Below are 16,042 nucleotides of genomic sequence, written 5' to 3'. Positions count from 1 at the left end.
TACATTATATATATATGTTTTGTTTCATTGTAATTTAACCTGTCTTATGTACAATAAAGTGTTTACATACATACATACATATTTTATTTTATTCATTATTTTATTTGTTAGTCTGTTGTGTCCCACTGCTGGGCAAAGGCCTCCCTCTCTTTCCTCCACGCGTCTCGTTTTATGGCAATATATTGTACGTATTTAATTCCTCAATACCTCCAACCTCCATTCGCTCTGTCACAAAGTGTATTTAAAGTCGTTTCATGAATATTTAATAAATAAGTAAGCATTTAAATAAATAATTCTTTGCCCTTGACCTTTTTTTGTTGACTTTCAAAGTTAGGAATGACAAGTAAAAATATAAATCGTGTAAATGCTGCTTATATAACTATTATTTGCTATTATGTAAGTATACTATATCATAGGTATTATTTGTCGATATCCTACTTATCGGTAATAAAGTTACATATGCCTCTATCTGTCAAAAGATTAAGCCTAGGTACCAACTTTTTTTTTATTTGGACCTAATGTTTTTGTATACCTTTGAATATCGACATTTTCTGCATTATAATTTTGCAGTTGTACCGCTTACAAAACAACACACAGATAAATTGACAAACAACGTTAAATATAAAACTTTTATTAACAAAATAGTACCATTTATAATATATCCAGGGAATGATAACATTGAACATTATTGCTATCTATAAAAATACATTGCACCTAACATCTATACTTCGATTTCCCTAAACAAGAACGGTAGATATATTTAAGGTTATAAATAGTAGATTAAATCTATCATTCTAACCGTTTAATTTCATATGACTTAATTGTCATGGAACCAGCTATTTAAAAATAAATGCCCTAGACCAAGATCCATAACCAAGAAATATTCAAAAACTTTTTTTTTATTTACAGTTTCGAGCGGATCTGCTCTATTCTGCCAGCCGCCTGCCTCTGAAGGTCTGTAAGCTTCATCGCGAGCCCCATATTTCCTTGGATCTTAATTTTCCCTTGGAAGAACGCTTTTTGAGGATTCAACTTTCCTGAAATTAGGTCCACGACATCTTTGTCGTTAACTGTGAAGGTCACATCAGGCTTGTCCTTGCCATTATACGTGACCTTGCCCTTGCCCTCCTTGGCGTTGATGACCCAGTAGCCTTCGCCGTTGGCGCCCTTGACCTTGAAGCCGTAGATGCCTCGGACCTTCTCGATGAGGTTTTCTGTGTCAGTCTCCATGGCATCCTCGAGGATCTTCATGTATTTGTAGACCTGGAAATTTTAAAAGATTTTGTTAGGTTTTTTCAATGATCCTTCGATTTTCACTTTTCAATAATTCAATCCTGCTTCCATATTAGATAATGTTACTTATTAAGTTGTTGGATACAATATGAAGATACTTTGATTATATGTAGGTCTAATTTAAATCAGGTATATATAGGTAGACTAACCACTGCCCAAAATAGCCATTAGGCCAAATTGCGCCAATTTTAGAGTCTCTAACGTAGTTGTTAGAGGGTGCATGCGATATTGCTATGAATGAATAGAATGAATGAATATCTGGTATTTTTATTATAAAAACAAACCTCAAACTCGTCAGTATCTCCTCAGGGTTTGATGCGGCGGCAACCACGTTGGGAGCGGCATTGGTGAATCCCTTGCGGTACATGGTGGTGACTACTCCTCCTTCTAGCTCATCTGGGTTTGAGGAGGTGGCAACCATGTTGGGAGCGGCGTTGCTGAAACCCTTGCGGTGAGGTGATCACTAATACTTCTAGACCTAAGTTGTAAATAAGGACCAACCTCGAACTCCTCAGGGTTTGAGGAGGCGGCAACCGCGTTGGGAGCGCCATTGGTGAAACCCTTGCGGTGAGGTGATGACTACTGTCTACTACTTCTAGACCTAAGTTGTAAATAAGGACCAACCTCGAACTCCTCAGGGTTTGAGGAGGCGGCAACCGCGTTGGGAGCGGCATTGGTGAATCCCTTGCGGTACATGGTGATGACTACAGCTCCTCCGAGTCCCAAGTTGTGTTGAAGAGCGATTCGGGCGCGAGGGACCTGGAAGAATGGAGAATACCTTCAGTATTACTTGTTCAATAATTGTTTCTTTTAATTAAGACGTTTATTCGGGATATATAGTGGTGTTCTCAGAGAAAAGGGACTTTCGAGCGATTCAAAAGACACTTGCGTCGTTTTCCTTTAGCCTAAGCTTCCATATACATACATAAGTACAGAAGATCATTTACAATGTCAATGTCACCTAGAAGAAATGATAATATAAATAATTATACTTAATTTATAATGTATTGATACTTTGATAAATCGAATATCGTTAGTGTTGTGTGTCGACAGAGTAACATCCCTAGTGCGCAAAACGTTTAAACTGATAAAAGTGATAAACAAGACCAAGTGCGGGTAGTTCGAAAAACTCGCGCGGCTAGAAGATGTTGATGTCAACTTGAGCCAGTCTTCTCCGAGACCACGGGGACAACGCCGTCCTCGAAACGTCGGAGGTAAATTTTAAAACTTAAATACGCGATTAAGTCCCGAGTGCAGTTTGATAATGTTTAATAATGGTGTACCCCAATTTTAGTTATCGCGGTAATCCATATAGCGTTATGCTTTGTTTTCAATCAATGCGGTATAACAATCCTACTGCAAGTTAGAGAAATTAGGATCAAACAAATACATAAAATACTTGTTTTACCTATGTATTTGTTTGATCCTAAACAGGTCCGTGGCTTTACATTTTAACCCATTTGAGTTCAGTAACACTTTTGGTTATAAACATTCTAGACTTAATTTAGCTCCGTCGAAACCTGTTTCCAGCTATTAGCAACAACAACCTAATCTCTTACGGTATGAGTCTTTCACCCAGGTTCCAAATAGCTCTTATTTCTCTCAAATTAAGGTTCGATTTCGATTAACAGCCGTTAATTTGCATAGCCTGCCTATAGAAGCTAACTGAAACTTCAAAGACAGCATCTGATATTAGATTTTGAACTCTCTCTTACTACGCAGTAATATACGCAGTCGACGTCAAATATATGTTTACACTTTTGCACCTTATTCCGTTGCAATAAGGTGCAAAAGTGTAAACATATCTTTGACGTCGACTGTACAATGGATTTTACGGGTGCTTGTGTGCTAATAAATTTTAGAATTTTGTGGCTGCTATCTAATCTATCTACATATATTAATTATTAATGAGACAGTTAGTTATGAAGTAATTAAAGTTGTTATTCTATGGTCGAATTAATATTTAGCTACATATTTGTTTCAAAGTTTGAGCTCATTTGGCTTTTCGGCGTGCTGTCAAGCCAAGCAACAGGCAAGCCGGTGGGAACCGAGTTCTATGTCTTGTTATTATTTTATGACTTTTGGTAACTTTTAAAAGAAAGCTAACCCGTAACTAAAGAGTAATGTGGCTAGGGTTACCAGATCCAAATTTGGAATTTCCTGTCCGAAAGAATTTGCGAAAAATTTTCCTGAGGTTCGTATCGGCGGGCGACGGGGGGATCTAGCTGTATGCGATATCTATGTATACTAGATAAGTAAATTAGAATAATGTACCTTTTTAGGTACATATTGTTAATTCACTAAAATTCCTGACGTTTTCGTATTCCGGCCGCATTCCTGACAAACGGCCAAAATTCCTGACATGTCAGGAAAATTCCTGACGTCTGGTAACCCTAAATGTGGAAATTCCTGACGTCTGGTAACCCTAAATGTGGCCTTTGTCTACATACAAAACTTTCAAAGAAATGTCAATTATAAAATTTATATAAGTTTTCCATAATTTTAAGCACAAAGCAAACAGGTGAGGTTAGGACCCAATGCACAAAATATTTTTTTTCACCAAGAAGTACCTACCTTTAAGCAACTAATTGTATGAGAAAGGCATATTTTATCTGCACACCGTACGTATAGTCGATTTCCCAACTTCACAAACATTATTAGAGTGTTGGCTTATAAAGGTGTATTTGAACTCGACGGTACTAAGTAACACTACATAAATCTGTACACCTTACTTATTTAACCACCTTATTCATAAAACTTTACGGGCCGGATTTAGTTAAATTATGTTTGATCCCTTTCTTACAAATACATAAGTCAAAATGACAGATAAGGACAAACGATTATTAGCTAATTGAGGTTTGTAGCGCGTTTATGAATGAGGGGGTAAGAAGACACATAACTATACCTGCGAATGAATGACTGCGCACAACCACCTCCTACCGTCGGAGGTATAAAACTAGCCACGGGTTACGTAAATACCGGTTTCCACACAAATTACCTATCACTACGTTGGCTGGCAAAAACGATGCGCCGCGTGCTTGGGTGCGACTACAATTTTTACCCGAATGCATACTTAATATGTGGCTTTCCATCACAGAAGGGTCCTTACGCTACATGTGCATAAGGACCCTTCTCTATGGAAAGCCACATAATTATTATAAATGTGAAAGTAACTCTGTCTGGGGCCCGTTTCTTGAAAGCTTGTAACTTGTAATACAAGTGGAAGTCCCTTTCTATAACAAAAACTGTAAAAAACGTGACACCCACTTCGCTTGTACTAGCACCCCTTACAAGCTTTTGAGAAACGGGCCCCTGAACTGGAATATACTTGGATTTTTTTTTTCATATTTTTTGTTTTGACTTCTTTGTCTACTTTACAAAAATATCTATACAATACATTATATGTAAGTAAGCCCGATTTGACGGTGTCGCGGCCTGCCAAGACATGACCTAATTTATTTTCTACGTAAAAACATGTAAATTGCAGATCATTTCATTCCAAGCAAAATCATAATTAGTTGATTATAGTCTATTTGAATATTTAGAATATTAATGAAGTTTCTATTCTATACTTACGTTTAGGTTTTATTATCAATTATATTCAATAGGATAATTTTTATCCTATATCATCCCTTAAGTTGGTTACAAATGGAGGGGTGGAAATTACTATGGAAGTGGTTTGGAAATAATAATTCAAAGTTGCAGAAGTTGGAAATACCTATACGAAAAAGTTATGTTATGTTATGAGTTATACGTTAAATACGTTTTAGCAGTTTACGAATTTAACGGTAGCATAAAACATACTGAGGCGATTTTGATGGATATTAATTTATTGCTATATCCCGTATGAAACGGGCATCTTAGGAGGCTCTACAAAATTTTATTTATTTATCGTTATAAACGTTGTTAACAATAAGAAATGTATAATATAGAACGATAAGAAAAACGTCAATTCATGACGGCAGACATATTGCAAAATAACAACAGAAATAAATGGCAAACTTGATAACCTTATCAGAGGGCCTACAGCAAAGCACGTTCGACGTGTTGCCTCCCTGTCACACTTACGTACGAATTTACAAGTGCGACAGAGAGGCAACACGTCGAACGGCACTCTGAAGTCGTTCAAGTTACGATCAAACTTGTAGGTACCTACGGTTTACTTTCACTAGGAAACAGATTTTTAGCCTTTCAGAACTTGTCTGAATTCTGTATTAAAATAAAATACATTGATGTCATTTATGTTTCCAATAGGGAGTAATACTGCGATGTTCTGCCGCCAGAGGCAGCACTAGCACAAACTGTAAACCACATAGTAACTTATATAATCTATGTTAAAATGCTTTTGCTTATGCAAAATTTTCTAGTATGATAATAAATATGTAATGTAAAAAATATGCAATGTATATTGTCTCCTGCGACCACAAAAAACGTAGAATTCAACAACGTAACTATAAAAAAGAAAAACAATATTGAAATTACTAACACACGTACTCCGACGTTAGTTGTTTCGCCCACAAAAATAAAAGTCACCAAAACTTCAGAGGGATCTAAGTCTTCTAAGCTGCCTATTTCGTGCGCCAAAACAGACGCTGAAAATACTACGAGCCCGTCGTAAATATCACCCCGCATGGAAGCTCAATTAGGCTATCAAAACGCACCAGCATCGCCACCAGTTTCACACAGCGCCGATACTCAAACACGCCTAGAAAATGTAGCGCGTTCGCCACCAGCCTCATCGAGCACCGACGACCGATTAGGAGTAGAAACTGCAGTTACCCCGCCATCAGCGCCTATGCGCACCGAAATCAACCTAGAAAATACTGCAAGTCCGCCACCAGTGTCACCCATGCAGCGTCAAAAGTCAATTAAGCTCGGATTATGCAGATATTACGTCACCCGCGTCACCCAGCATCAGCGATCAGTTAAGCTTGGACAATACGTCGCCCGTCTCTGATGCTAAAGTAACCATAAAAGACAGCACGCCACCTGCGTCTCCTACTACTTACGAGGTAACAGAATCAGAAAGGGCTCCAAACACACCCGAGACGCGTATTTCGGCCTTTACCGATTAAGAACCGAAAGATTATAGATATTGTCAATAAATATTTTTTTATTGTACCTACAATTATAGGACTTAGATATTGCAAATGTAATCATTATGAAATAATAAGAATTGCGTGTATGTTAATAGGCTTAACTATAATAATTGATAGATAATTGATAGATAATTAGTATAGTGATTTTATAAACATATTATTTTCAGATATCTTAGATAACAACCGAAATTATCTACTTATAGTTCGTTTTTTTAGCATTAGAAATAAGGTAAACAATCTTGATGTGTCTTTTAATTGAAAAACACATTTTAAAAATAAGTTACGGCAAATATGTAACAAACAATTATGAATCTAATACGATCATTTATATTCTTCTGATTTCATAAGTATTAAATTATGAGCTGAGCGTTTTTCAATTAAAAGACTTGTCAAAATTGCTTACCTTCTTGCAAGTTCTTTCTAATGCTAAAAAAAACGAACTATAGCCTCATGAACTTTGGATAAATAATAATGATTGAAAAAGACACTTTAGTTCCTGGTCAAATATTTTTAATTTTCTAGCATCAATTGAAATAAGTGTTCTAAGGCATCAATGTTTCATTTAAACATTTAAAGACCTGTCCTTTAAGAAAAACCGGGCAAGTGCGAATCGGACTCGCACACGCAGGGTTCCATACCATTATCTATAAAAACGGTCACCCATCCAAGTACTGACCCCGCCCGACGTTGCTTAACTTCGGTCAAAAATCGCGTTTGTTGTATGGGAGCCCCACTTAAATTTTTATTTTATTCTGTTTTTAGTATTTGTTGTATAGCGGCAACAGAAATACATCATCAGTGAAAATTTCAGCTGTCCATCACAGATCACGAGATACAGCCTGGTGACAGACGGACGGACGGACAGCGGAGTCTTAGTAATAGGGTCCCGTTTTTACCCTTTGGGTACGGAACCCTAATTATGTAGTGAAAAGATTTGTGGTTTATTTTTATTACTATACACTATACTGTATATGCAATATTGTAATCTAGACTGATGTTATGTCTGAGGACCAAAGTCCATAAGTGCATTGGCAACGGTGTTTTTGCAATGACTTTAAACCTTCGCTGTAAGGTGCTGAATCTTTTCTTATTTGTTTGGCAAAAGAGAATAAATTACTGACGTTATTAGCGCTAAGTCATAAAATAATTTTATTTATATGTATTGGTATCCCAAACGGAGATGGCAGGATGACCTGGACAGCTTCCTTAACAAATGGCCAGTGGAAACACCAAATCGGGAGTTGTGGAAATCAAGGGGAGAGGCCTTTGCCAAGCAGTGGGACACTCAAATAGGCTAGGAGAATGTATTAGTATCTTAAAATCCAAAGGATGTATAGCAGTGGTGGGCAAAGTACGGCCCGCAGGCCATCTCCGGCCCGCCGCAATTTATCACAAATCAAAATAAATATTGGCTACAATTCTGGCCCTCCACTTAAATTTTTATAAACTTTCTGGCCCCCCATGAAGAAAGTTTGCCCACCACTGATGTATAGTAATCACCAATAGTTAAAAGTGTATGTGTATAACCAGTAACCAGGGAGTATCAAGACAGACAGGGGTAATGTTGATTTTTCCCCAGCAAGTAAAAGCAAAAGCAGCTGGTTTTATCTTGTATTGTGAAAATTCTTTCTTACTTGCCACTGAAAAATCACCTTAGTATGTAACCAACCTGTCTGTCTCCTGCCTCGCCTCTCAGCTGCCAGACCAGCTCCGCGCACTGCGCCAGTCCCGTGGCTCCCAGCGGATGTCCCTTGGCTATCAGTCCTCCACTCGGGTTCACAACCACTTGTCCTCCGTATGTGTTGTCCCCGGCATCTACAAACTTGCCCGCTTCACCCTCCCCGCACAACTGCAGACCTTCATATGTGATCAGTTCATTTGCAGCAAAGCAGTCATGAAGCTCAACAACATCTACTTGCTTTGGTGAAATTCCAGTCTTTTGGTAAAGGCGCTTAGCAGCAAGCCCTGTCATGTCATAGCCGGCTATTTTCATTAAACTGTTCTCAGTGAACACGGCTTCTGTGTCAGTAGCCATTTCCATACCTATGATCTCAACAGCCTTGTTTTGCAGACCGTGGCGGATGACAGCTTCTTCTGACATGAGCACAGCAGCACCCGCTCCGTCACTAGTCGGACAGCACTCCAGTTTGGTCAGTGGACCATAGATCTTTCTAGAATTCAAAACCTCTTCTACAGTATACTCCCTTACGCTTTGTGCTCGTGGATTTTTGACACCGTGTCTGTGGTTCTTAGCTGCTATTTTAGCTAAATGAACTTCTGTTGTGCCATACTTTTTCATGTGTTCCATAGCAGCATTACCGAAGTACTGCGGTGTCATTGGGGCAGCGGCTAAGTCAGCTATTTCGGCCATTTTGAGCGTGTGGCGGTCCATGGGGTTCGTGCGGTCAGTGTATGCGCCAGCGCCGAGCGCACCAGCGGCCATCTTCTCAAAACCTACAGCCAGGATTATGTCTGAAATACCACCCTCGATAAGCTGTTTAGCGAGAAATAGCGCGTTCGAGCCGGTCGAGCAGTTGTTATTCACATTGTAGATCGGGATACCCGTCATTCCGACCTGATACAACACACGCTGCCCGCAAGTCGAGTCTCCGAACACGTACCCGCACACGGCTTGCTGAATCTTCTCGTACTTGATCCCAGCGTCCGCCAGCGCAGCCTCCACCGCTTCCTTCCCCATCTCGGGATAATCGCGGTCTGGGCTCGGCTTGACGAACTTCGTCATGCCTACGCCGACAACAAAAACTTTTCTACCCATTTTAAAAGCTTATATTTACCTCAAGCGATGACTGCGAACTGCGGAGTTTGCTGGGCCGCGCACAAAGAACGAGTACGAGCTCACGAAATCTCTTTAATTCCTTCGTTCACTGATAACTCGGCGAAGATAATACTTATCTAATGCAAGGTACCACCAAGAGTCCTAATCGATTATCGCTAGGTCAATGTGCGGTTTGCGGCGACACAAACGATTTTGTATTTCTATTAGCAACTAAAAAGCCGTACGCGTGTCTCTACAAAAGAGAAAAACTGTAGTGAATTGAATTTATATGATAAATTAAGTCGAAGTTCACTTTGCATGACGTCTTTGACACAATTTCCATAAAGCTTTTTCATGTGGCAAAATGACAATCACGCAAAATTAAACTCTGACTCCTAAGCTTAAGAACTTCTAATATACAAACACATCGCAGATCAAAAATTTGTCATGTCGTGTCACTGACATGACGTAGCTACCGAAGAGTGTTCGGATAGCAAAAATTAATGGCGGTTAGAGTTACCTACAAAAGTAACACCGTATGAAAGGACAATTTTTAGGGCTATTATTCTTGACTTGCATCTAATTTATATTCAGAAATGTAGATTATTGTGAAACTAAGAAATTATAAATACAGTCTATGATTGCACTTTCTCATATATCAACATATAGTATTTGAACGTACTCTAGTGATGTACTACGACATAAAAATCATGAAGGAGGTCGAGTTTAAAAAGTTTTTATCGTAAAAATAATTTTCCACAATCATTCTGCAATTTTAGTAACTTTTGATATCATAATTATGTTGAGGAAGAGATGATGTTATAATAATGCATTTAACTATATCTCATATGTTTATGTAGGTACTTACTACTAAAGAGGTTTGAGAAAATTGAACATTGCTTGAATGCTGGCAAATGTTAATAATATGAAGGACATAAAAAAATGTTTTTTGAACAATAACAAAACACTATCATTGACGCTTCAGACTTCAGATTAAACTCGAAATTTTGGTTGTAATAAAAATTTATCTTATTTTTAAAATTTTCCGCCGGTTTACCATAAACATTAGCAATGGCTTTGGATAAGCAGAAGATATTGAGTGATTTAGGGAATGTTGTGAACCAACTGCAAAGTGCAGATTGGTGAGTTCATTCAGTATCAATTCTGACATCATTATCTCGTCGGAGGGTTGGACTTATCCTATTAATATCTGGGAAGGTAAAAATCTTAAAATAAGTCGCCTTAATAGAAAGATGGGAAGAAGGGGGGGGGGGGACCCCTCCAACTTTCCACCGCGGAAATGCTCGGTTTCTGAATTAGTCATAATTTCAGTTATAATTTGAGGTTATGACAGTGCCAAAGATTGGGTTCGCAGACGGTCTAGAACGCAAAATGACTAGTGTAATATTTTCCCTATGTCACTTTTAGTCTACATCGCGAACGGTCCAGAACGCAAAATGCCTATATCATTTTCGTCGTTTTATCTTTACGTTAGCGATGTCGACGGAGCCCCGCTGTCGCGGGGCTCCTATTCTGTGCTGTTTGGCCTTCGGCCATTTGAAGATAACTAACGAACCTAACCTACCCTAGTGATATAAAAAAGTGGTCATTTTGCGTTCTAGACCGTCCGCGATGTAGACTATAAGGGATATAGGCAAAATATTACACTAGTCATTTTGCGTTTTAGACCGTCTTAATATTCAATGATCACCCAAAAAAAAACTTATTTGCGGCAGCTAAAATTGCTTTAAATCAATTTAAAACAACCCAAAACAACCCCTCACAGCGTCAGTTATCCTCAAATAAGGCGACTTATTTTAAGATCCAACCCTCTGGGGGACCGAGCTTTGCTCGGAAAACATATAAAAACACATAAATGCGCGTTTTCCCAAAGATAAGACCTAGCTAGATCGATTTTCGGCCCCGAAAACCCCCTTATAGCTAAATTCCTTAGTTAGAGCCGTTTCCGAGATCCCCGAAATATATATTATAGTTGTCGATATTAAACTTTCGTGAGACATATTTTAAACATGTCGCCAATAGCGACTAAAAAATTCAAGTGAGTGAAACCGTTGTCGTATAAACAATTTATATATAGTTGGTCAAACCAATTTGTCAGTCAGTAAGAACCAGGAAAACTATACTCATCCTTTTCTTTTGGGTGCTAGTACTAATGTAAGACAAAGATAGTATGATTCTCTCTGTCTATGATTGAAATGAGACAGTCCTTTGACAAACTATATATATATATAAAGAAATAAATATACATGAATTGCTCGCTTAAAGATATCCATCTAGACGTCCATCTTGCCAGAGCATTTTGATGAATATCTATTTGTTACTTTCAGCGGTTGCATGGGCAAATTATTCAACCAAGGTCAAGGGCAAGGGCAAGGACAATGCATGCCATCTCAAGGCTACGGAGGCTGCTGCTGCCGCCGGGGCTACGGGCATCCATGCTGCGGGGAACCATACACCATGGGCGAAGGTATGCCGGCTCATGGCAGGCCGTGCATGAGCTATTGCAACGCCCCGAAACTTTACGCCGATGGCTATAATTTTTTGAATCAAAGTGTAATGCAGCCCGTCATCAAGGAGGTGTATGATGACCTTAAAAGTCTGAATTCGGGCAATACAGTCACAAATAATCCCCTAGGAGCTCAGATGGGCCTGACGCCGGGTGTCCCGGCGCTTCCTGCCGATGGTTAGTTAAATTAATAAGTTATTTCAAAACTCATTAAACAATAAGACGTTTTCCTCTACGCAACACTTATCCACTTGATTCTCACTGAGTCGCTTTTCTTGTGTAATAATTACTTTAGTTTAAAATCCTAGCCAGGATCAGTTATTCACGTATACGTCATACCGTAGATGGCAAATATTATTTCTGTTGTACTGATTTTAGTATTCTGCTTTCTATTGCAGGTAATATGGCAAGCCCACAGATGGCAAATATGAATGCAAATTCCGGAGGCCAAAGTATGGCCCAAGGTCACCCGATGATGCAGCATATGCAGGATTACCAAATGTCTGGTGGTCATCAAATGGCAGGTGGTTATCAAATGGCAGGTGGTCATCAAATGACAAGTCAACAAATGGCAGGGGGCCATCAAATGGCAGGAGGTCAACAAATGGTCAGTGACCAGCAAATGTCCGGTGGCCAGCCAATGCCCGGAAAAACACAGGGCTTGGCAAATTTCAATAAAATGTTCCCTGGAATAACGCAAGGTCAAGGAGGCGGTCTGGGCTTTAACCCAATGGAAATAGCCATGCAGATGAATCCGGCACTAGCCAAACAACAGGCCGGTATGAACGCGCAGAGTCCTATGCCAGGCACAGGCGGTGAAATGAATCAGTCAGCGAGTGGAATGCAACCTGGAATGAACGCTACAAACTTTGCTCAGGGCCAGGCAGCACAAGGTTATCAAGCTCAATCAAATATTCCCAATCAAGCAATGTCAAACCAACAATATCCGAATGTAGCAGCCGGTGCTCAACAGCCACAGCAAGTTTACGCCGCACAGAATCAGCTACCTCCAAACTTCCCACCCCAGGGTATGAATCAAAACGCACACATGGGAAGAATGAATGCTAATCAAGGAGGCCAACGAGGTAGCTACGGTCAGCATACACAAGGCATTACCAAGTTTAAAGAAATGTTTCCCGGCGTTATGGATGGCGATGTCAACTTTGACCCCATGGAGATTGCTATTCAAATGAATCCAGCTAATAAACAAGCGGCTGCTATGAGTTCTATGCAAAAACTCATGTCTGCCAAGCCTCTTGAGCCTAATTCGGCTGTTATGAAGCCAGTCATGGCTGGTATGAATGCAGTTAATGCTAACTTAGCTCCAAACCAGGCAGCGCCAGGCACTCCGGCGCAGCTCCAATCAGACCAAGCAACAGGTCAAGTACCACCAGAACAACAACAGTACAGTGGACAACCAGTAACCCAGCAACAGTATACTACAAATCAAGTACCAGCAAATCAGCAACAATACTCTACTAATCAAGTACCACCGAACCAACAGTATGCTGCTAATCCAGCCTCTATCAATCAACCAAACCAGTTGCAACCGCCGCAACAGGTATACACTGCCCATACAGACAATCAAGGTTACCAGCAAGTGCCACAGCAAGAAACTCAGAATTACCAAGGGATAGAAACGCCAGAACCAATGTCTCAAGGATATCCTAACCAGGCACCTGGAGGCAGAGTATATGAAAGGGAACCGATACTCCCTGCAGATAATTCGAGATATAACACATTAGGGCAGCCAGTACAACTGTTACCGACGAAGAATTACCGCGTGCCCGAAACAAATTTACCGCAAACCTTGTCTCCTCAAAAAGTTTCTTCAAGATTAAGAATGAATAACGGCGTGAAATCGACCATTAGTAAAACTTCACTCTATGCAAGGCAAGCAGGACAAAGAACTCCAAGCAGGGCTCAGTTGCAGCAAGTATACAACCAGTATAAGGGATCCCAGTCTTACACTAATCAGAACATTCCGAATAGGGATCCTAGAGGACAGACGACTTCGGATGGCCGGTTGACAGGCGCGCCGCCAATGGAGAGGAGTCAGATCCCCGTAGAGAGAGTCGGAGGAGACACGATTGCGAACAATCAAGCTTACAACGAGACTGTAAAAGGTCATGTCGTTGGTCAAGTTGGAGACGTTTCTAATAAGCCCGCTCCAGGTTCAAGCAATGTTGACTTGGTAAATATACATTCTACTATTCACAGTCACATTGATTAGTATGTGTGTATGTTTATTGTACTAAAATCGCTTCCAGTACTTGTTTTATAGTCTAAACAGGGTGGATTTATGAAATGGGTCTTTAGCTTTTAGATCCCATGTAGCTGAGTGAACATTAAATGTTCACTTCACTGTATACATTTTATAATATATATGAGTCATATAGTAGCAAAGTTAGTAACATCCACTTCAACTAAATTTATTTATTAGACTTTATAAGTTGTACATTAAAATTGGTATTTGTTCTTCAGTTCAAGTGGATGTTGCTGACTTTGCTTCTATATGACTCATATGTAACTTTTAAATTAAATCGGTGTCAAGAATAAATGTTATAGCAAACTCTGACACAGTAACTTTTATACGCTTAGAAAGATTTACCTTTAGTAGCTTCATGTACGTGACATTTTTGTATATAAGATCAATAGCGGTCAAATGAACTGTTGATAATTTACAGGTACCGACTAAGAGCGGCAGATTGAGGAACGGGCTCCAAGACATGGTGTTCACTTCATATCCTCGTTCTACTGCTTGGTCGTTCCACGGACGCAGCGACCAGCTTCCTGCGCAGAGATACCCTCTCAGAGCTTAGGTCCCCATCCTAGAGGGCCTACCGACCGCTAACCACTTAGTTCGTTCCATCGTCTATTTGCCTTTCTCACTCGAGTATGTAAGAGTAATAGAGAGGCAAAATTAGCGAAGTTCCGATTTTTGCGGCAGGCGCTCAGACTTAAATGTGCTAGTGCGCGTCGATTGTTAAAGTTATTGTTGATGTTCAGTGGTGAACTGGTGCCCAGTTCTGGCATATTTATTTTGTGATTTTTGTGGACTGAAAATATCAAAAATAACGCATTGTCAAAATAATAATTTAAAATCTCAAAAATAAAGTAATTGTGGTCGTATGTGTACGTGTTATTCATTGATTAGATACTTGAGATGTATAAAGCGTGTAAAAGTCAAAAAGCATTTACTGGGAACATATTACACGGTGTTATGGATTCAGGCATCAACTCGTCACATCAAAATTTTATTATAACCTGTCACACCGCCAAAAGCAAAATTATTTGTTACAATTCGTCACAAGTCAATTTAGTTCTCTATTAAGTCACATCATAGTTTTGTAGCTATTGGTCACACGGCAAATCAGTTCCTATTCGTCATCCTGTCAAACAGTTCTAACTGGTCACAAGCAGGATACCTATACTGTATACATCCAATGTGTCAAAAATATGTACACGAAGACTTCTACGGAGACTCGCACACAACTACGCACAAGCCTATATTGACGTAGTTTGCCCTTCTGACACCCAAAAATACCTAACAAACCCAACCTAAGTACATACTGTTTGCACAGTCGCCATCGGATATATCGGAGCGGCCGAGGTGCTCAAAAATATCTGAACACGCACTCTAAAGCCTTGACAATAGAGGCGTGTTCAGATATTTGTGAGCACCTTGGTCGCTTCGTTATATCTGATGGCCGCTGTACACTCACCATAAATATATGACTGTGGGCAGCCGTGCAAAAGTATCTGATCTGTGTAAGATGTCCCCTAATATTTATTTATTTATTTATTTATTTATTGGAGCATATACCTAACTACGTCTACGTTTTAGGCACACCCGGACAGAATGGCAAGAAATACTGATAGTGAAATATGTTTAGGTACCCTGCTTGTGACCAGTTAGAACTGTTTGACGGCATTACGAATAGGAACTGACGTGCCGTGTAACCAATAGCTACAAAACTACGATGTGACTTAATAGAACTAAATTTACTTGTGACGAATTGAAACAAATACTTTTGCTTTTGGCGGTGTGACCGGTTAGAACAAAATTTAGGTGTGACGAGTTGATGCCTGAATCTTCAAATGGCAGGCCGCCGGCTCGTGGTCGATCACTTTAATTAAATTTAAAATTTGACTAATTAATATAACGTTTAATTTCCAACTACTGAAAAGTGACGTTGCCACTTAAGGGATATTATAATATATGGACCCTGCTAGGGCGCAGAAATCTTATAGCTAATTAAATATCAAACTACTACAATAGTTTATCCTTCTAAAATTAAATTGAGATCACATTAGTATTTAAGCATAATAATCTGAACTTAACAT

At 39.5% G+C, this 16,042-nt stretch overlaps 2 protein-coding genes across 4 annotated transcripts; one reads left to right on the top strand and one right to left on the bottom strand.

Moving 5' to 3' along the window:
• Window positions 1-615: 615 nt before the first annotated feature.
• LOC134797738 (sterol carrier protein 2-like) lies at window positions 616-9,493 on the bottom strand. The gene is made up of 3 exons (XM_063770093.1): window positions 8,062-9,493; window positions 1,918-2,052; window positions 616-1,263 (listed from the first exon to the last, which is right to left on the bottom strand). Exons 1-3 carry the CDS (start codon window positions 9,166-9,168, stop codon window positions 904-906), a joined length of 1,602 nt encoding a protein of 533 aa, XP_063626163.1. The 5' UTR covers window positions 9,169-9,493; the 3' UTR covers window positions 616-903.
• Window positions 9,494-10,148: 655 nt separating this feature from the next.
• Window positions 10,149-14,827, top strand: LOC134797732 (uncharacterized). 3 transcript variants are annotated; one of them, XM_063770086.1, is made up of 5 exons: window positions 10,149-10,310; window positions 11,517-11,872; window positions 12,094-12,219; window positions 12,271-13,889; window positions 14,383-14,827. In XM_063770086.1, exons 1-5 carry the CDS (start codon window positions 10,240-10,242, stop codon window positions 14,515-14,517), a joined length of 2,307 nt encoding a protein of 768 aa, XP_063626156.1. In that variant the 5' UTR covers window positions 10,149-10,239; the 3' UTR covers window positions 14,518-14,827. The 3 variants fall into 3 exon arrangements, with proteins under 3 accessions (XP_063626156.1, XP_063626157.1, XP_063626155.1); XM_063770087.1 differs by having other exon boundaries at window positions 11,517-11,656; window positions 12,094-13,889; XM_063770085.1 differs by having other exon boundaries at window positions 12,094-13,889.
• The last annotated feature ends 1,215 nt before the right edge of the window (window positions 14,828-16,042 follow it).

This window comes from Cydia splendana, chromosome 15 (assembly GCF_910591565.1).
Source record: "Cydia splendana chromosome 15, ilCydSple1.2, whole genome shotgun sequence".
Lineage (NCBI taxonomy): Eukaryota > Metazoa > Arthropoda > Insecta > Lepidoptera > Tortricidae > Cydia > Cydia splendana.
The sequence above is the reverse complement of the archived record's forward strand: the minus strand, read 5'-3'. Positions and strand labels throughout refer to the sequence as shown.

Coding starts and splice junctions, on each gene's coding strand:
- LOC134797738 (XM_063770093.1), bottom strand. CDS start 9,168: ATGGGTAGAAAAGTTTTTGTTGTCGGCGTAGGCATGACGAAGTTCGTC. Junction 2,053..8,061: donor GCGAGGCAGGAGACAGACAG/GTTGGTTACATA, acceptor CCATTCTTCCAG/GTCCCTCGCGCCCGAATCGC. Junction 1,264..1,917: donor CAAACCCTGAGGAGTTCGAG/GTTGGTCCTTAT, acceptor TAAAATTTCCAG/GTCTACAAATACATGAAGAT.
- LOC134797732 (XM_063770085.1), top strand. CDS start 10,240: ATGGCTTTGGATAAGCAGAAGATATTGAGTGATTTAGGGAATGTTGTG. Junction 11,873..12,093: donor CCCGGCGCTTCCTGCCGATG/GTTAGTTAAATT, acceptor TTTCTATTGCAG/GTAATATGGCAAGCCCACAG. Junction 13,890..14,382: donor GTTCAAGCAATGTTGACTTG/GTAAATATACAT, acceptor GATAATTTACAG/GTACCGACTAAGAGCGGCAG.